General features: G+C 35.0%; 1 protein-coding gene across 8 annotated transcripts in view; it reads right to left on the bottom strand.

The window, feature by feature from the left end:
- Positions 1 to 20333, bottom strand: part of ZNG1A (Zn regulated GTPase metalloprotein activator 1A) — a 52322-nt gene extending 31989 nt beyond the window's left edge. For 7 of the 8 annotated variants that reach the window (XR_009495571.1, XM_059889450.1, XM_059889451.1 and 4 more), the window contains exons 1-6: positions 20067 to 20333; positions 16079 to 16165; positions 13964 to 14060; positions 12388 to 12479; positions 6060 to 6119; positions 4859 to 4896 (exon numbers count right to left, since the gene is read on the bottom strand). Coding sequence is in view for 7 of the 8 variants with exons in the window: in XM_059889450.1 (XP_059745433.1) it covers positions 4859 to 4896; positions 6060 to 6119; positions 12388 to 12479; positions 13964 to 14060; positions 16079 to 16165; positions 20067 to 20229 (537 nt within the window). In the remaining variant the exon portion in view is untranslated. Of the gene's footprint in view, positions 1 to 4858; positions 4897 to 6059; positions 6120 to 12387; positions 12480 to 13963; positions 14061 to 16078; positions 16166 to 16637; positions 16702 to 20066 lie in introns of those variants that run through there. The other variant, XM_024996150.2, reaches the window with a different exon arrangement.
- Positions 20334 to 22417: the final 2084 nt, after the last annotated feature.

The following is a 22417-nucleotide window of genomic DNA, read 5'->3' as shown; positions in this document are numbered from 1 at the left end:
CCTATTTATATCCCTAAAGTCATCAGTGTCATCAAGTTTTCTAAAAAATGTTTCACCTTCATTACCTTAACCTTCAATAGATGTTCTCTGTCACAAGAAAAAGTTGCCTACTAATGTCAGAGGCAATTTGATTATATAACATTTTTTGTATTTGAATTGAACCCCACAAATTATTAAGTCCTTTTATAAACATGGTCTCATTTATCCCTAATAACAATTATGGGGAATGACTATTCTTATTTCATAAAAGAGAAAACTAAATCTAACACTGTCACCGTCACAGGATACCTTTTCATAGGGTGATTTTTCAAAAATTGCAAGAGGGCTCAATAGAAGTAAAATGAACATAATTTAAAAACCTTTGTGAAAGCTTTTTATGTCATATAAAATCATTCTTGTATGCTGCTGCTAAGTTGCTTCAGTCGTATCCGACTCTTTGCGACCCCACAGACGGCAGCCCACCAGGCTCCTCCATCCCCGGGATTCTCCAGGCAAGAATACTGGAGTGGGATGCCATTTGTTTCTCCAATGCATGAAAGTGAAAAGTGAAAGCGAAGTCGCTCAGTCGTGTCCGACTCAGTGTCATTAATAACTGCATAAAATTATATGCATAATGATCACCTAAAATTACATTCAACATTATTTCATCAAGTCAGTTTTACAATTCATGAAGAGGTAGAGCATTAAGGTATTTGGATAGTTTGGAACCTAAGAGCAAACTGGTAATCATTTTATTTACTAGTCTTGGTAAAATCTATAGAGAAAAACTTTTTTTCTCCTAAAAGTTTGCCAAATTCTATTTTTAGGGAAACCAGTATAAACTAAAACTAGAGTAATTATGCACTGATTCCACTTTAGGTGCAAAATGATACCACTTTAGGTACAATCCTATAAATTCAACTGGCAGGCTACAGTCCATAGGGTTGCAAAGAGTCAGACATGACTGAAGAAACTGAGCATGCATGCTGAATAGATAAGTGGATGTTGTTATCTGAAGAATACTACATAACATGCAGCAACAAACCCCTTTCTAGTCAGCAGGAAATCTATTTAATAAAGATGCATTTTTACCAATGCATCTGTCTCTGAATGATCCTATAATATTGAATTCTTTTAAAATTTTGAAATAGTTTCAAAATATTATATTTTGATCTTTTGGAAGATTTATTTACATATGAATTTGGGGCTTTTCAGCTGTGAGCCGGAGGAGTGTGAAAAAGATATAGCAAGAAAATCAGAGTTTTTTTAATTTCTGTGCCTAAACATAACTAATAATATAGTATTTTCACAAAGTAACTCAGGTTTTTAATACATCCAGTCTCTAGAAAATCAGAAATTTTCACTCGAAGTTAATGGGGCATCTAATCTATCTTCAAAAGATTAGAAATTTTCACTCAAAGCTAACATGGACTGGACTAACGTTTTATGATCTCTAGGAAGTCAAGAAGCATCAAATGCACAAACATATTAAAATTGCCCCAAATAAAAACCTACCAATAAGTACAATTCTATTAATAATGATATGTAATAAACATATAAAAAAGCAGAAGAGATAAATGTCCCTATTCTATGTAAATATGAAGGCTATACAAACATAAACAAATAATAAATGCACATTAACATTTATTTTCTCTGGCTATCAGCTCAACATGTCCTTTATGCAACTTCTTGTCTTCGAAAGTCAAACTGCAAAAAGACTAAAACCAGTGTCTGCAATTCAAAAGGACATTTTCCAGTGACTTACACCATTAGTCATTAAGTCCGATGACTCCCATTCACAAAGTTAAAAAACAGAGACTGTGACATTCTACTCTACCTGTACAGGTAAGGAAGAAAACATTTTTGCAATGTTTTTTTCAAAATATTTTATGTGTGTATATCCCCAACAGATGCCTCATTGCTGCTTAGAGACTGGCTTTTGCTTACATATCAGAAAAGATTAAAAAATATTTGGCAGTACTTAATCCAACATACAGAGAAGGCAATGGCAACCCACTCCAGTACTTTTGCCTGGAAAAATCCCATGAATGCAGGAGCCTGGTGGGCTGTAGTCCATGGAGTTGCTAAGAGTCGGACACAACTGAGCGACTTCCCTTTCACTTTTCACTTTCATGCATTGGAGAAGGAAATGGCAACCCACTCCAGTGTTCTTGCCTGGAGAATCCCAGGGACAGGGGAGCCTGCTGGGCTGCCGTCTATGGGGTCGCACAGAGCCGGACACGACTGAAGCGACTTAGCAGTAGCAGCAGCAGTAATCCAACATATCACAAAGGTTAAGGTTCCACCCTCTAACTTAGCATAGCATAAAAATAAATCCTTTTTAAAAAAAAAAAAATAAATAAATCCTTTGAAATAACACCACTGTATGATACAACTTCAGGAAGGGTTTAGAGGGTGTCCTTTTCTACAGAAATAGAAACAGGCTGGTAGGAAAGAAAGAAAGTAAAAAACACTGTTTTGACCAAAGTAGAAAGAAATCTAGTGTCAAAGATGTCAGATGACACTATAAAAAAAAAAAAAAGCAGCAGCATTTCTTTCCAATGGATTGGTTATAGCTAACACTATTTTAGCTTTTAAAAAAAGATTATTGCATAATGTCAGTCTATTTATTTTTCTGGTCTTTTCTAAGCCACTGTTTACTGACTGAATTGTTTCAACAGCTTGAGCAATATAACAGAAGAACCAAAAAGAAACCTCTGACTTGACCTTTTCTGTGTAACTTCATTCTTTGATTCTATTGCATTAAATGCTGTCACATTCGTAGAACTGAAAAGGACAATGTCACTAGCCTGGGTGTCAAGTCCTAAGAATAGAGACCTGTCATTTGAAGTTGTCCAATTCTTTGCCCATGATTAAAAAATGAATATTTCAAATCAATGGGTGACAATCCCATTAGAGTGATAGCCCATGATATCAATTACCACTTCAGTTTCAATTTGGCTGGCTGGCCACAGGGTACCATTTCTCAGGTTTACTTGTGATGGGCTGGCTCTGTGAAGCATGACACCCTTAAATTGCTGCCCATTATCCAAGTGTCATTCCTTGTACTGCCTCAGAATTCTCAGAATCACAAGCAGCTCCTAAGGTCAAGCTTTGCAACCAAAGGAATTGGACAAGTTGGCAAATTCTTTATATAAAGGAAAAGTTATTTATTTGGCACCTGACTTAGAAAATCTGAAGTTTCCATTATCCTGACAGTATGTCAGTTTTGTGTAGGTATATTGATTTAATAATTTAAGAGGTTTTATCAAGGTGGCAGGGGGTTAAACGTTTATTGTGTTTGCATTATTCAGAATGTTGCTTTGCTTTTTTTGGCTTCTATCACACTCATAATAGATTCTATTTAACTCTTTTCCAGACCCAAATATACATAAATACATAAAAAGTTTGATTTGGCGCAAAGCACTTTTAAGTCCATCAAAACAAACAAACAAACAAAAATCCTGCTATCCATCCTGTAAATATTCCAAATTTGGTAATAAACATATAGGGGATGGATTCAAACATGCTCTTTAATAAACATTCAGTGAAGAATTTTGACTTTTTTCATTTTGTTTTGCTTCTTCTGTAAACATTTTACTAGAAATATGATTTCAGGATAGCTGGAATATTTCAGAGTAAAACTATAATATTTGGGATCTTTCTTTGGTTCTTAAGACTATTAGTAAAATTTGACTTAACATCTAAAAAGGAATTATTTCCCAAACTTCACAAATTAGGGTCTCTCCATTCCTGAGGGAACTGAAGGGCCGATGAAGGGGTACTGGTAACCCATTTAACAAGCCTGCCATCATAATGTTATTGAAGGTTTGGAAGAAAAACAAACTTGTTCAAATTAAGAAATTCAGTTATAATGTGGGATAGAACACAAAATGGATGTGAATTTTAAAACATTACATTTAAACTTCTAAGAAATGATTACTTTGAGCATTATCCATATTCCCAGACCAGATCAAGAGATGGAGGATAATTTCATTCTCTTCTGCCTTTAGTAATAACTCACTTGGAAAGTTGAGAAACACTACTTTATACAGCAATATGCATTTTAAAATCTGACTATTTTTCATTTTGTAAACTGAAGTTGATTTAAGCATAAATCCTGATTTCTTCAAAATACGGCAAAGCACTATATTTTTTAAAAACTCAATCATCTCCAGCTTGTGTCTGACAACAGTTTAACAAGAAAAATAAGCTCTCATATGCTCATATCAAGCTCAATTTCCTCTATCAAACAGAAAGACTTATCAATATTGGGGCTGAGTCCTAGGGAGGGGTTACACACACCCAAACTTTGTGCTGTAAAGAAAGAAAGAGAGAAGTCGCTCAGTCGTGTCCGACTCTTTGCAACCGTAAGTCCTCCAGGCTCCTCTGGCCACAGGATTTTCCAAGCAAGAATACTGAAGTGGTGTACAATCTCCTTCTCTAGGGATCCTATAAATTTTTCTTATTATAAATATTACACTTTCAACTTAAATCACATCAAGTCAGAGAAGGAGAAAATAAACAGTTAACTTAAAAATACAAAATAATAATTAAATGAAACACAAATTTCATCTATTGTTCAAGATACGTAAAAAAAACTATTTTTTTTTTTACCATATTTGTTTTATTCCTCTTCATGCTAAGTTTCCAAAATATGATCTATTAAATTAAAAATGTAAATCACTGGCTTAATATACAGTTCTCTGATAATATTACTGCCATTTTAAAAAGCAATATCTTTCATATTTACAGTGGAAAATTATTTTTGTTAAGGATATTTCAAACAGACACAAACATAGAAAAAACAATATAATCAATCCTCATATACCTAGCTCTTAACAAATAATGAGTAACTCACAGAAATTTTTCAACTTACTTTTAATCCATATTTTGAATCTACAACAGTTATGATACCTACAAAGGAATAAATCTTTTAATCATTTTTGCTCTTAAGAATGAAAATTTAATGCATTTCCATTCACAAATGTCACTCAATAAAACATTGTTTTTTTTTCTCTTGCCAGCATTGCAATTTAACTCCATTCCATTAGTAAGTAGATGCATTTCAAACATGTCCTTAGCACTATTCTAAGGCACAAGATAGGATATAATAAAAATAAATGTTTAAAATTAAATAAAAAAGAAAATAAGATTTCTCTGGCCTTTAAAAAGCTTACAATCCAAAATATGATGAGATGAATTTCATAATGTAAAGCGGAAAGTGATAAATCACACAAGATAGCTTATCTTCAGTTAACTTTCACATAATCAAAAATGAAACTTTTCTTATTTAAAATATTGCTTAACAAATCTGAGGCATCTTAGAATATCTTATTCCTAACATCTCTTACCAATCTAACTCACACAGTTCTTTTATCTAATATGTACCTAAATTTCCAAATGATCAATTAGTTGGGCAATCTCTGAATTTATATACTAAATAATCTTTGGAAGGATAACAACAGAATGAGTTTGATGATGCCTAAGGAATTTAATCAGCTACATTTCATATACATTAGGGCCAAATGATGAGGCCCAGTTTCAGTAATTCTTAAAGTTCACCCCTTAGTCTAGGAAAATATGGTTTCTAGAAAGGTGGGGGATGTTTCAGGGGACATATGTGCCTAATTCAGAAAGTTTCTAATATGCCTTAAATGAAGCCTATGAACAAGACTGCCCAAAAGTGTTAGTGGGTAATGGATAGGGAACTTTGTTTAACTGTTACCTTCAAGAGAAAAGGAAAGTAGAAATTTGATCCTCATACTATATATGTTTTTTAAAATAAAAAGTTATATACTAACTGCATAAATTAAACATCAGGGAATATAGTAAAGCTACATAGTATTTTTAAAGGAAAACCTTAATGGAAACACTAAACTGGCAGATGAGATTACAATGGACATCTAGTTCTAATACTGTTTGGGACTTTAGAATCTGTTCAAAGACATCATCATCACTGAACAAGCTTAAAAAGAGTATCAATACAAGGAATTAGAAGTATAATATGAATAAACAAAAACAATCTTAACATTACATTTTACTTGAAAATTTAAAGAAAAATTCATTTCTAAACTTACCATCAAGATAAATATCAACCCCTAATTCAGCATCAACCCAAAACATAGAAGCTACAGCACCTGAAAATATATAATAATACTCATCAAATAAAAAACATTTCTTCAAACTAGGAAACAAAATTCTATCCATAATTATTTAATCTGCCCCAATGGATAGCAGGCAAATACATATATGAATAAAATATGGGTTTTCAATCTTCTTAAGGGAATATAGAACCATTTATTATTTTATATCCATTTCTTGCCCTCTCTTTTACTTCAATTTAAAAAAGAACAGGTATTATTACAGACAAATACAATATCAAGTTTTTACCAATGCCATAATAATTTACCAATAAATATTATCAAATAATTTGAGCAGAATGGCTGTATGTACATAGGTCTAATTTTTATTTTCTCTCTCCTGAATAAAATAATCATACAGTTCACAAATAATTATCTCCCTAAAGGAAAACAAAGCAAATACAGATAAACCCAAAATCAGTTGTTCAAATTTTTTTGTAAATTTTCAAAAATTTAAGTTTTACAGAATAAAAGTATGACAAAATTAATTAAGGTCTTACTAATAAATCCTTACACTATTTATTAGTATGGTATATAAAATTTAGAGAATGTTTTGAGGAAAAATAATTTCTAAATAAGAAATTAAAACTTGTTTTTGATAGAAACTGGTTCAGCACCAAACCACACACCCTGATTAGTATGCCACAACACACAAAAAAGAAAACTGACAGGAAAGAAAGAATTTGATTTTTCAAAGCATCAGAGCCCTATTAGTGACAGAGCTGTCGAAAAGAATGAGTATGGGGGAAAACAAGGATAACTGAACTCATTCCAATGTCTAAAGCTGTCCACCTACCCTGATGAGATGTGGTCTCCCAAGCATCACTCTGTGTCAACAATGAAATACCTGTCAACTGTTTACAGTGATTACTCATGCAGGATATAGCAAGGGCCACAAGATCTAATGGTTTCCTGATACCTATTGATTTTTTCCTAAAAACTTAATAGTTTTCCAATTTGACTGAAATAGGATTTGTGAGTAACAGGGGCTGAATCAATGCCTGTCCTTTTCAAGGAAATTACTTTACCATGACAATTATTTAGCTTAGAACCGGAGGGTGTCAGTCTTTTCAACAGGAAACAACTGAATTGCCAATAAAAATTTTCTTCACTTACTTGACTAACAACATGATTTTAATTAATGAAGGAGAAAAAGTAAATCTACTGTGAATTATTTTTAAAAGTATTCATTTTTCCACTCAGTAAAATTCCTAACATTGTACACAAATATTTTTTAATTCACTGATTTCTATTCAGATAGCTTATAAGTCCAATAGTTCACATTTGCATAGTATTAATTTGAGCTGTAAGACTATTAGAGCTTTTATTCTAAACCTAATGTGTATCTTTGGTTTAATACTTACCAGACTACACATGAAAGAACTACTTAAAATTTGGATGCAGGTGTTTAACAGGAGAAATAAAGATGAGGGAATGCAGTTAATCAGTGATTCTAAATCCAGGGTGATTTTTCTCCTTAGGAATTATTTGGCAATGCCTGGGCAAATTTTTGGTCATCTCAACCATGGGAATGCTGCTGGCATGTAGTAGGTAGATGCCAGGGACTCTAGTAAACATCATACAGTGCACAAGATAGTCCCCTCTAATAAAGAATTATCCAACCCAAAATGTCATTTATACCAAGTTAAGAAACTCTGAGCTAAATTACAGAATCTCCATTCTTCAAAATCTCATAAAACATAAACTAAATAAAAATTTGAAAGTCAATTTTTATCAGCAGCAACCAAATAAACAATCCCCTGCCATAATTTTTGGATGATAGTAAAAATAAGAAATAGAAAGTTCTATGTGATTTATGATAGTTCTTATACCTACCCCAAACCTCAACAAGAGTTATACAGAAATAGTTTACAAAATCCTATATTTATCATTTTATTCCAAAATCATGAGAAGTAGAACCAAGGGAGAAATAAGCAATACAGGAAAAGGTAAACAAAGAAATTTCAAGAGTAAAATTTTCTGCCTCCACATTTTCAGGGGAGAAGGTCATTTTCCAGGGCTCAAAGCGAAATGGAGAGAGAGGTCTGAAGCTCAAGGATGCCCCTACAAAAGGTATGGGAAATCTATCCACAAGTAGTTTGAGCTAATACAAGAGCGGAACACTTGGTATTGTGAGAGAGCAGAGCCTAAAATATCACGCTGCCCATCTGTCTCTCTCAACCACTTCTTTTCTCTCTGCTTCCCCATCCCTCAGCAATACCCAGCTTTCAAACTGAGGCCCAAGAGACCAGCAAGTTTAGGTAACATGAGTAGGGTATTTAAAAAATTCATGAACACCACATCTAAGTAGAGGGAAGTTCTCTGAGTCTCCCACATGAAGCATAAACACAGTGAAAAAATTATGCGTATGTATTACAGCTTAGGAGAAGCAAAAAGAAGATAAAAGGAGGAACGGGAAAAAATGAACAAATAAACGAGGAATACCAATGGCAAAGAACCTGTTCTGAATGGAAACATAATTGAAGAAACAAAAGAAAATTTCCAAGAGTTTTTTTTATAATAAGGAAGATAAAAACAATATAATCTTAATTAAAAACAAGTGCTAGGGAATTACCTGGCAGCCCAGTGGTTAAGACTTAGCACTTTCACTGCTAGCCATAACCTAGGTTCAATCCTGGTGAGGGAACTGAGATCCCCCAAGCTGCATGGCATGGCCAATAAAAATTTTTTTAAAAGGGCAAAAAGAAACAACTAATTTTTTTTTTTAAAGGCAAGAGGTAAAAAAAAAAAAAAAAAAACAAGCTCTAAAGCAAAAAGCAGAATAATATGAAAAAGTAGTTTGGAATGCTAAAGAAATAAACTTAAGGCCAATATACCATTATTTAATGAATTAATTCATTTAAAACATCAACAGACATTGATGGGAACAGAATTACTGACAAAAAGGAAGATTTGAGATGATTACAGTAAATGCAGAGGCAAAAGGCAAACCAAGACAATTAGAAGATAATAAATATGGAGAACAAATGAAAATTCAATGTAAGAAAAACTGGTGTCATAAAGAAGAGAACTCAATAATTTGACAGAAAAGTTCTTCATGGTAATAAAGGAAAAAGTACCTAAATGAAGCACTAAACCTACAGACAAAAGAGTATATTGTAATTCCAGGAAAATATGATTATGAATGACCCTGAGATGTATCTTGGCTATATTACTGCATTTAAAAAACAAATTAAAATTTTTTCAGGCATTTTAAATGAAAAAACAAGTCACTTTCAGGGAGGCAGTTAAAAAAATTATCAGACTTTTCTACAGTAAAATTCATTGCTCCAATATAATAAAATAATGACCACAAAGTTCGAAGAAAAGTGTTCTCTAATGATATTATCTCCTGCTAGCTTGTGGTTCAAGAATGAAAACAACAGGCAGACTCTCAAACATAAAAGGAAACAACACTGAAACTCAACAAACACAGCACTCACAAATCCTTCCAGGTGAAATGAAAATATTAGATGAGGAAACTCAGCCAATCAAAATATTAAGAAATCATAGAACAACATTTTCAAAGTTCTGAGGGAAATAAATTGTGATAGAAAAATTTTATACCTAGCCAAGTCATCCCTCAAATATTAAAAAAAAAAAAAAGAAAGAAAGAAAACCATTTTCAAGCAATGAAGTATGCAAGATCTCCAGGAATACAAGACTGAAAGCTTGAAAAGATTACCAGACCATGTGTGTATGCACACATGTGTGCTAAGTTGATTCAGTCGTGTCTGACTCTTTGTGACTCTATGGATCCTCTGTGCCAGGATCTCTGCCAGGATCCTCTGTGCGTCGGATTTTCCAGGCATGAATACTGGAGTGGGTTGTCATGCCCTTCCCCAGGGGATCTTCTCAACCCAGGGATCGAACTGCAGTTTCTTATGTTACCTGCATTGGCAGGCGGGTTCTTTACTACTAGTGCCACCTGGGAAGCCATGATCATGAAGTTCAGTCAATCAAGAGACTGATCAACTCAGGAACTCAGAAGTTACTGTGCTGGTAATGACAACTGAAATAGTTTAAACACAGAACTAAACAAAGTATAACAGAATATAAATGTTAGAAACTTGACAACATAGCAAAGGAAACAATGAACCAAAACCAGATAGGAGAACCTGGAATGTGTTCATTCTCTCATCCTTTATGCCAGACAGTCAATAGATACTAACCTGAAACTTTAAATGTGTAGTTAAAAAAAATAACTTGTCCAATTTATGTCCTTTATAATCTTTTATTTTTTTAACTCACATCTCTAGCAGTGAAGAAGTATTTATCTGACATTCAACAATTCTTTCACTTCTTTCAAGTTCTAAGTTCAAGTGAAAGTGAATTAATAATTATTAAGAATAGCACCCAGAATGTGATCCTATTTTATAAAATTACCTCAGCATATTTACTCAGAGAGCAGGCTCTCCCAAACTTACGCATGTGTGAGAATCACATAGGGGGCCTATTGAAACAGATTTCTGGGTCCTGCCCTCAGAGATTCTGATTCCACAGAGCTGAGATGAAACCCAAGAATCTGTATTTTTCCAAAGCTCTCAGCTAAGGCTGATGCTGTCATTCAACATACCACAGCAAGTAGCCCTGGCACAGAGAAATCCTGGAATAAAATTTCCCTGTTTGTATTTTACAGTAATGAGACACAGGGCAACATTTTTCTTTTTAACTTTCTTCTTTGTATTTTCTTAGGTACTACTGCATTTTTTTTTAATAATCAATGTTTCATTTTTAACCAAACAATAAAAGTCATTACTCTAAAGAAAGAAGAAACATTCATCTGTTTATACCTACAATCTGTGCAAAAGCTTTCTCTGAGATTTTTATTTAACTTTTACTTCCTCTGAAAAGCCAAACTGTGTTTTAGTAAATTCACCTACTCTCAAAATCACAAGAACTTTTCTCTATACAGTGGCTATAACAAAAGACATTGATATTTCAAAAAAAGGCACACAGTATATTTCCCTATCTTACCAGACTTAAATTAATATTTAACATCAATGTAATGGTTCAAGTCCTATCATCAGTCAGACCTCTTGGAAATGTATGAAAATGTATGAAAAAATCCATGCCTAGTATCAATATAAGGACCCAAAGAGCCCAACTCAATCCTAATTTGAAAACACAGGTACAATAGTATTATGTAATAGTTCAAAATAAATTAACAATTGATTATGGTGAACCTTCAGTGCACTCCAGTATTCCTTTTAAACAATTATGACCCCTTAGTTCTTTAATATGATTTTATGGTGCAGTGTCATAGACTTAGATGAAAAAAGAAATGGGTCAGACTTACAAAACTAAATGTTCTGCAAACTAGGAATAAAATGTTACCTAAATGTTATTTGGGTAAAAAGCAACAGAAACCCATGGTTAGGAACAGGTAGACTTTGTGTAGCTTTCAACGGGGAAGTTTAGATGTAATTCCATTCAGAGTTAAAACTTCATAGATAATCATTACTAATTCCACACTAGAAAAAAGGCCCAGTAGGGTTTCCCTGATAGTTCAGTTGGTCAAGAATCTGCCTGCAATGCAGGAAACCCCAGTTCCCTTCCTGGATCGCAAAGATCTGCTGGAGAAGGGATAGGCTACCCACTCCAGTATTCTTGGGCTTCCCTTGTGGCTCAGCTGGTAAAGAATCTGCCTACAATGTGCAAGACCTGGGTTCGATCCCTGGGTTGGGAAGATCCCCTGGAGAAGGGAAAGGCTACCCACTCCAGTACTCTGGCCTAGAGAATTCCATGGACTGTATAGTCCATGGGGTCGCAAAGAGCCGGACATGACTGAGCAATTTTCACTTTCAGGCTTGATTTAACTCCATACCTTATAATAATATTTACAATTAAAATGATTTCAAGCTTAGTAGTAGAAAACCAAATGCTAACAATTAATTTAAGAGAATAAGTATTTCTGGGATTTAACTCCAAAAGTCCTTAAACATATACCTGAAGTAGAATGTCTCCTTTTTTTCTATGTTTTATTAGATTTTTCTGAAAGTTTTAACAACTCTTCTTCCTACCAATAATCCTAAATCAACTGATAGAAATTGAAATGCTATTAACATGTTAAAATTATCAAATACTTTGATTGTCATTCATCTGCCAAAGAAACATGACTCAGTATTTTTTCTCCTTTAAATAAAAAAAAAAAATTAATCTAGAGTAAAGCTTTAATATTCATTTTATATATTTCTCTAGTATATTTATTTATTTTAAAATGTTTAAGAACTATGTTTTGGTTTTTAATAATGACATTTCTTACCAGGATCTGCTAATCCAGTGGTCTCTAACAGTATGTAATCAAATTTCCCTTTCTTCTTCATCAAATTCTCAATAGCTCTAAGGCCATTGTCCCTGGGGAATAGCAAAACATGACATACAGTTGATTGCCTGAATATTTTAAAGTGATCATCACAAACATTTAAAAATATATTTAGCAACCAGGAATAAACATATCTTTAGGCATGCAAAAATTTACTTCACTCCTAAGCTTCTAACATGTCTATCCAGTTTCACCAGTTTGGGGGAGCAGAGAGGAATGGATGCACATATGCTGACAAGTATTAATATATTAGATAAAAGCAGAGGGAATTTTAATTTACTGGACTAAAATAAGTCAGAACCTGTTATTTTTATAGCATTATGAAAGAAAAAGATCAATACAGACAATGACAAAATGTATGAATTACAGTAGCTTAATAGAACAGCTAAATGGATATCTACAATTAAATACCTTTTATTTCTGTTCTGAATAAGGGTGGTAGGCTTTAATTTCCCTTTTTTCTTAATAATATTAAAAACACAAGAAAACATTTAATTTTAAGTGGCTAAGAAAACCTGTTGTGCTTTAGCCTTCATATACACTTGACTCAGTCAAAACATCTAAGATAGTAAATGATTTAGAAGAAATTTAATTCACTGGACTATACAAAATCAACAATACAGGTATTAATTTTCATAATTTGCTCAATAAACTTTTGAGTGACTACTATGTGTCATTCCTTTTCTAAGAGTGGTTATATTGGTGAATAAAACATTCACTGTCCTTGAAACAACTATCACTGGTGGAACATGAAGTGAGGTTTTTTCTTTTTTGTGGTCATTTATATTGTTTTTAGAGATTGAAATCTTGGAAATAAGACCAATAACTTACTAAATTCAGAACAATCATTTTTAAAACATGAAATGAGACTTTTGTGCACCACAGGGATCATTAATTAAAACTTGATGTCAAAAACAACAACAAAAATAAAATTCAATAAAATGACCACAGTATTAGAGCTAAGACAATGAGAAACACTTTAAGAAAATGTATCCTAACCTTGGTTCAAATAACTAGATATGCAGACTTATAATGTCTTTTAGTCTTAATTCCCTTATATGTTCAGCAGGCAAAATAATATCCACCTGGAAGATCTATATTGTGAATTAACAAGATTATCAAAAACAACTAACAAATCTCCAAGTACCTAAAATTGAGACAACATTTCTCCTTAATCCTTAGCATTTAAGGAATAAGATCATTTTAAAAACGAAAAACAAAAGCCTGCTATTTCTCTCTTAAAACTGAATTAATGTGAATAATTGAGAAATTTAGAAAGGACTTCGTGAGAAGTCCACAGTGACCACACTGCCATAATGTACCAAATAGCATTAAAATTAATCAATTTCCATCTGTTAGAAAAAGAAAATGCATCCTAATAGGTGTATCTTCTATTTGAAAATACAATGAAGAAGATTATGAAGATTCTGTTAATTTATGTAAGAAAATCAAAGCTGGAATATAAGCAATAAACATTTATAGAAGCCAACAAGCACAGAGTATATCCATTTCTCACTTTACAGAACAGCAGAGGCAACCGTTTCTAAGTTCCAGCCATTCTTCGTAGAGTTCTCCATCTTGGCTGACAGCTAAGGATTTCTCCACTGCACTTCCTGGTAAAGGAAGCACTCTTTAGATTATGGCCACTCGTCAACCAAAAACAAAGATGAGGATACTCAATAGTACAGCAGATTTCGAAGCAGAAAAATGTATTTCATAATTTGTATTCTTTCATTCTGTTCAGGCTATCTCAATATTTTAAACTATACTACTCTAGATTATTTTATTTTTTATTTCTTTAAGAAGATTTAAGCCCCTAAAGAGACAACTGCAAAATTAATGAAAGTTACCTACTTCCTCTCTAGGCCTCTTACTAGACTGCTCCCATTTCCTAATAAAATAAAAAAGCTATTTTAAAGGCATTCTTTCTTGTCCATGGCCAATTCTCTAGATAGACCAGTATGTTTATATATTGGTTTTTAACATATGCCTTTCAGTCTCTTGCGTATTTTTTCTTTTCATTCTTTCTCTAAATTGTTTCAGTGTCTACTAGACAGACTGTTCAGCATTCCCTGTATGAGAAATACCCTTAGTTCATTTTAAGGAAGTTTGCTTGGCCAGGGTACCAATGTGCTCAATTACAAATTAAATTTTAATCAAATACACACATGTTTCTTAGCAATGCTTACTTGAGAAAAAAATAAAGTATATATGACAGTCTGAGATGTTTGTTATCAAATAAGAATGATTTAAAAAATCGTACTTTTCCTCCAACAAAGAAACATGCCCAAGCCAGGAAAGTTCTAAATATCCATTAAAGCAAATGATAAGGAAAAAAAACTAAATAATTTTTTACTGATATATATTTTATGTTTATGTTTTAGTTAGGCAAGGGGTTGCTATAGAACTCAGGGTGTAGAGAACATTTACAAAATGAAAAGGAAAGTATTGTAAATGCTGTAAAGGACAAAGCTGTTAAAAAAAAAAAAAAAAAAAGATCCAGAAAGACTGAAGAAAAATAGTAACAAATGATAATAAATGTAATCAGTGTCCAACAGAAGATCAATTCATAAGAAGTTAGAATAAAAACTATGATTTTTATTTTTGTCTGGCAGGACTCTTTAGTTTATTGAAATCCTCTTCAATTTATTAAAACCAGAAATCAAGTTCAACTAACAGCCTTCATCCTTTTCATAAACTTAGTTCCTTTACTAATTTGCAACTGAAAAAAATAAAATTTAAGAAAAATTCAAATGAAGTTATATTTTTTTAGCTAAATGTGAACTTTTATTGAAATTCAGACCTGAGAAGAAAAACTTATAAAAGTAATCAGAGAAGTATGTCTAACACTGCTGTATAAATTTCTTAAAACACAGTTCAGTGAAGACAAAAAACTGGAAATTAAATACACATATTTTCACAGATAAGTGAAGTTGCTTGAGGATGGAGACCACATATTTATTTTCTAAGCCTTCTATTTTAACTGCTTTGCAGAATAATAAACATTCAATAAGACAGACGTATTTTCAAATATTTTCAAAACCTGCAATTAAACAATACAGTCAGCACAAAAGGGTCTTCCTAATTGGTACAAAAATCTTTCTGAATGATTTTCTTTCATCTCCTTAGATTTTTACTTCTGGAGTATTTATGTAAAAATTTAATTAATTCTGGTATGAATTCTAAAGTCATACAAAATAAAATTTTATAGAAACAATCTGATTTCAGTATCTCAACTCCATACAAAATAAAACTTGACATGAAGTGAAGTCGCTCAGTCGTGTCCGACTCTTTGAGACCCAATGGACTGTAGCCTACCAGGCTCCTCTGTCCATGGGATTTTCCAGGCAAAAGTACTGGAGTGGATTGCCATTTCCTTCTCCAGGAGATCTTCCCGACCCAGGGATTGAACCCAGGTCTCCCGCATTGTAGACAGACGCTTTACCATCTGAGCAACCAGGGAAGTCAAAACTTGACATAAATGAACCTAATTTTTCCAAAACTATCCATAGCAATGTGTTCAAGTGATAATACCTTGCATTTTCATTTCTGCATATGGAGTATCAATTCACCAGCTGAATTAACTGTTCAATACATTCTTATAGCACAGCATTTACTGAACTTTACTTACCTTCCCCAAATTCATTTAAAATCACTGCTATTCTTTTACTATGTTGCTCTGTCAAAATATAGTTAAGAAGTGTTGTCTTCCCAGCACCTATAAAACACGTTTGTTTTAAATAACAAAAGTCAAAAGACTGATTTTAAATGGACAAAAAAGTTTAAAGAGTCCTAACGCTCTTTAAAATTTGCATGTTATTCAAATATTTAACGATGGTAATATAAGATTCTAGAAGAAAGATTAAAGTACGCTTTGAAAACTATTAAAAATGCTTTATGTCTTATAAAATTTTACAAATATTTATAAACACTCCAATAAGGTGGCTTACATATCTTTCTTTGACCTCATACAACAAAAAAAAGAAGTCTTCTATATAACTTAAACAATTAATGTAAGGTTATCTAAATTTTCTATTAAATAAGGAATTATTGAAATAATGGTTCCTGGGGAATAAAGTAGTCATGTAGTTTATAAAACATAAAGTATTTAAATCCCTTTACAGGATGACAGTGTTTCTTAGCCAAGAATAGATAGTTTACTTCCCCAAAATGTACACATAAAGACCTACCTTTTATATTAACCACACATAAATTCAGAATGTCTAGATGGCTGTCTTTAGTATGCTTAAAGCAATCTATAAAATTAATTTTACACACACACAATGGCAAATGGACCTAGGAAATATTAACGAAAGACACAATAATCAGTGTTAGAAAAGTTCATATAGCTACACTAACTCTATCCAGTAGGTGGCATAATACACCTAAGTACATTCAGCTCAAGCAGAAGGAAAAAACATTGGTCTTGTGAACGTCCACAGAAGGGTAAAAAAAAAAAAGATAAATAACCAACCCTAACTGCATATAGATAGTAGTGTAGTCAATTATATAAACATGTAATTTATTTACATATTTTTCTGTTGGTGGGCATATGGGTTGTTTCTAGTGTTTTGCTATTACAGTGTTGCTAAAAAGAACTTGTATACATGCATACAGGTTGTACACATCTTCTGCAGTAACTTTACAAGATTTCTAGGGTATAATTGGGAGGGATTTACTGAGTAGTAGGATATTAATATCTTCAACCTTTGGGGGCCATATTTGTATAAAAGCTGTTGAAGGGATGGAAGGCTTGTGTTCAGAGGGATTTAGGAAGCTCAATATCACTAAAGGTTAATATTCATAATGGAAGGAACAGATCTTAAGGACACAGAGCAATAAGGATATTCTTAAAACCAATCCAAATGTGAGACAAGGGCCCTGAGCATGAGCACTGCACTAAGCAGTGGCAGGGAAAATGGAAAGGATGGGGTGGCCATGGAGGGCTTTGTAGAATTACTGCTGCTGCTGCCAAGTCACTTCAGTCGTGTCCAACTCTGTGCGACCCCATAGACGGCAGCCCACCAGACTTCCCCGCCCCTGGGATTCTTCAGGCAAGAACACTGGAGTGGGTTGCCATTTCCTTCTCCAATGCATGAAAGTGAAAAGTGAAAGTAAGGTCGCTCAGTTATATCTGACTCTTAGCGACCCCATGGACTGCAGCCCACCAGGCACCTCCGTCCATGGGAGTTTCCAGGCAAGAGTACTGGAGTGGGGTGCCATTGCCTTCTCCCTGTAGAATTACTAGTGCTTTATAAATAACTATGTGTTTGTGCTCAGTCACATCCAACTCTGTTCATGGACTTTTCCAGGCAAGAATACTGGAGTGGGTTGCCATTTCCTACTCCAGGGGATATTCCTGACCCAGGGATCGAACCTGCATCTCCTTCATTGAGGGTTCTTTACTGCTGAGCCATCTTATCAGGAAGCAAAAGATACTAAGACACAGTTCAAGCACTCAAGTCCGCTATGGACCAGATTTTATACTGAGCCTTAGTGAAACATGCACAAGACATAACAAACTGTCTGTATCTTCATGAAGTTTAGAAACATTAAGGGAAGTGGGAGAAAGAGGGGGAATTCAGATCAGTAAAGAGGCAACCATGCCACAGGATCATATAGTCAATAGATGTACAAGATGTCATGGAGCACCTAAGAGGGACATCTAGCCAGAGAACTAACAGTAAGAAGAATGTCTTCCTGGGGCCAAAACACTTGCTCTTTTTAGAAGTAAAAGTAGTTCTGGGCCACAGTTTCTCAGGCTAAAGAGGTTGTCAAGAGCAAGATTATAAACTCATGTCAAGGAATTTGAACTTTAACCCAAATATAAACTGCTGAAGGGTCTGACAAAATCAGATTGACATATATAAAGATCATTAAGGGTAAAATACAGAGAACATATTAAAAGGCAATGTGACTTAACACTAGTTAGGAAGCTTTTATAATATTCCAAATGGTTAGGATCACAGAAGCAACCATCATTCATGACGGGATGCTAACATGAAGTTTTGGACATGCAGAGTTTGACATGTCTATGAAACATCAAAATAGAAATCACCTGGGTATGAAGTTAATAGAGAGGACAGAGGAGGGATTAAAAAAATTTTTAAGGGGAAGCCAGAAAAGTAGAGGGAAAATCAGAAGTAAAATGTGGTAGAAACCAAGGGAACAAAAATGCTCAACAATAAGCAGGGAAACCATCTACTAGATTCAGCAACGAAGTTGGTGGCGTGAGGCCTCACAACTAAGCTTCAGACGATTATCTGCAATGCTCTTCTGATCTACCAGTGAGCAAAATGGGGAAGGTGGGGAAAACAAGTCTAAACTATATTGTTTCAGAACAAAAATCTGCTCAACTTCACAGTGAAGCTGCATCTGAATAACACTGGGGAAATTCCTTTACTAATAAATAAACTCCTTTATAAAATTAACCCTGAGTAAAAATGAAAATAAACTTAAGTCTGCAAAGCAAAAGAGAGAGACCGAGTCATGCCAGTGATTTAATTCCCGTTTTTATGTAAAAGGCCCTCAGGTGCACCAAGTTTATACTTGTCTCTTGGGGTCGCTAAGAGTCGGACACGACTGAGCGACTTCACTTTCACTTTTCACTTTCATGCATTGGAAAAGGAAATGGCAACCCACTCCAGTGTTCTTGCCTGGAGAATCCCGGGGACGCCTGGTGGGCTGCGGTCTATGGGGTCACACAGAGTCGGACACGACTGAAGCGACTTAGCAGCAGCAGTAGCATCTAGAAATGATACTCTTTTCCCCAGATCATTTCACTTTAAATATTTCATTTCACTTCCTTTCCCTACACTTTTAATATGGTATTTATTCTAGCCCTTCTATTTAACTGTAGTTTTAAAATGATACTTCTCAAACTTTTCCAATAAAGTACTCCTAGTGTAAGCACATATCCCGTCCTTCAGGAAACTACTCTATTTACAAAGTTATGAATTAAGTGACCCCATGAACTCCTGAAAAGCCCTTAAGTTTGAGAAATATAGTCTCGGAGGGCACAGTAATTTTATTCTTACCCTTTCTCCGACAGTACGTTACAAACAGACAAAAAAAAAAAAAAAAAGGCTGCGATAAAGAGTATTTTACACGAAAGGCAAGAAGAAACTGGCTGGTGGAGAAGGGAATATACTGAGGAAGGGCCCTTGGGCGTTTTCAGAAAGGACATCTTTAATGGGAACCTACTTACAAAACATGTGTTTCTTGCCCCACTAAGCATAAGAGAAAAGCAAACTGAGACAGGTGACTGGTATTTCCATTTTCAAGTGAGGCAGTGAACTTCAGAAATGCAACTTGTTAGGGGTCACATGCATAATGAGGGGCGGGTCCGTGCTTCACACTGCTAAGCTAGAACTAGTTTTAAAAATGCGAGGCTAATTTTCAACCTCAGTTGATAAATGTGACCCTAACGCGGAGGGGTCTGAGCATCATTAACCCTTCAGGTGAAAAGAATCCCGTACGGGGAGCAACTGACCCAGCCCCTACCTCAGAGACACTGGCCTTCGGCCAGAAGGCCCGGATGCCTAAGGAGAAGAGGCGCCATCAGCCCCCAAATCCCAGAATAGCGCTCACTGAACTTTCTGACCGGGATGGTTAGTTACCTAAATACCCGGTGATAATTGTGACTGGGATCTTAGCGCCGGGGCCAGACTTTTCCTCCTCCTCCTTCACCTCTCTTTGCTTCGCCTCAATGGGGACCAATTCAGGACAATCCTCTTCCGCCTGCTCCTCTTCCTCATCCGCCGAGTCAACAGCACGAGACATCTTGCAAACACCACAGCTCACCTCTCCCCACCACACTCAGGACCTGGGATCAAGACCCCCACAACCCGCAGCTGCGCACGCAAAACGCGAGGCGCGCGTTTGACGTCATCACTTCGCGACGCGTGGCGCCTCCCGAAACCGCCCCCAGTTACCTGGGCTCGGGCTCAGGACCGCCACGCCTTTTAGACACGCCCCTACGGGCACTGGGCACGCCCCTCGGGCGTGTTCTATGAACGTGGGCGGAATTGTCAGGGCCGTACCTGACATCGTGTCTGTGTGAGACTGCAGCCTTCATAGCTAATGGACGGTCAGTGGCAGGGCTGAGGCCTTGAGACCAGGGCAGTTGGAATCTGAAGAGTAGCCCGTCCTAAACAGCTCCCACAGGGAATAGGCTACATCAACTTGACATTTCTTAGTATCATTAAAAAATTTGTTGTTGTTGTTGTTGTTGTTGGATTCTTTTTTTTTTTTAAACTTTACATAATTGTATTAGTTTTGCCAAATATCAAAATGAATCCGCCACAGGTATACATGTGTTAGGAGAATGGGAAGCTATAACAGCACAAAGGTAATTGCAATTTTTCTACCTGAACCAGTGAAACTTTTTTCTATTTTATAATTGCAGGTTTTATCTTTATCCAATTTTTTACTGTGTACGTGCATTACTTTTATTTATCATCTCATTTTTTAAAATTTGGTCTCAATTACCCTGAGTTCAAGCTTCCTTGGTGTCTCAGACCATAAAAAATCTGCCTGCAATGCAGGAGACTTGAGTTCAATCCCTGGGTCAGGAAGATACCCTGGAGAAGGGAATGGCTACCCATTCCAGTATTCTTGCCTGGAGAATTCCATGGACAGACAAATCTGGCGGGCTGTAGTCTGTGGAGTTCAAAAGAGCCAGACAGGACTGAGCAACTAACACACCCTGAATTCATTTATTCATACATTCTTCAGTGCCTGGCACTGTCATCAATAATGCATAGATAGTCTGGATGAAGAATGCCACCTGCCCTATCAGTAAACAAAGGTTTTTGCAGACATCAAGTCATTAACCTCTGTACCTACCCCAGCAGTGCACCCTAAGGGGATTCAAGGAGGAAAACAGGATACTGGCCCTAGTTAGTTAAGGTATATATCAAAGGAACAATTTAATTAAGCCCAGACTCTTGCAACTTCACACACAAAGAAAAATCACTAAATTTTTTTGTATGCTAAGTTGCTTCAGTTGTGTCCAACTCTTTGAGACCCTATGGACCTCAACTTGCCAGGCTCCTCTGTCCATGGGATTCTCCAGGCAAGAATACTGTAGTGGGCTGCCATTTCCTACTCCAGGGGATCTTCCTGGTGCTCCCAAGCTTAAGTCCTCATGAATAAAACATAATTCTCTACTTTTAGGTTGTGCATCTTTTAAAGTCTGCAACAGCCCTCCTTTATATTTACATATATATTTATGTATATTTGCAATGAACGCCTTTGACATCACTTCTAACCCCAGAACAGTACCAAGAAGGACATCTATTCATGTGACTGTCTCCTAGTCTAATGCTCTGCTTCTCCTCTGAGATAGTAATCACTACTATGAATTGATCATGGCTGACTTTTTTCCTCTTTTCTTTTTGGTTCTATCACTTATATAAATATGTACTTAAACAATATGTTGTTTAATTTTTTCTTGTCTTTGAATTTCATATGATATTCTAGGGTTAGCTGATTTTTCAACTCCACTGTTGTATTATATTGTTACATGACTCGTCAGCAATTTATTTATGCATTTCCTATCAGTCATTTTCAGGTTTTGCCCTTATGAACTGCATTGAGTGACCCTTCAGCATTGCTTCCTGAACAGAAAAAAACTGTTACAACCCTGATCATCTTCTCTTAAGTACTCCTCAGGCAAGTTCTTGCAGATTCCCTTCTATGACTCTGGCTGAATGTTACACTAACATCTCTTATCTCTCACCAAGAGGAACCTGTGCCCTATAGCAACTCAGTAAGATGATGGACAAGTATGATGTAACAGTCTGTAGCTTCAGTCATAGCAAAAAGAGTTTTATACAGCTCAAAATGTCCATCAGCTGATGAATGAATAAACAAAATGATATACCCATATAATAGAAAATTATCTCACAATGAACAGAAATAAAGTACTGATACCTGCTACAAGGGACTTCCCAATTGGCTCTAGTGG

The sequence above is a fragment of the Bos taurus genome, chromosome 8 (assembly GCF_002263795.3).
Source record: "Bos taurus isolate L1 Dominette 01449 registration number 42190680 breed Hereford chromosome 8, ARS-UCD2.0, whole genome shotgun sequence".
In the NCBI taxonomy this organism is placed as follows: domain Eukaryota; kingdom Metazoa; phylum Chordata; class Mammalia; order Artiodactyla; family Bovidae; genus Bos; species Bos taurus.
Note: the sequence above shows the minus strand (reverse complement) of the source record. Positions and strands in the feature narration are given on the sequence as shown.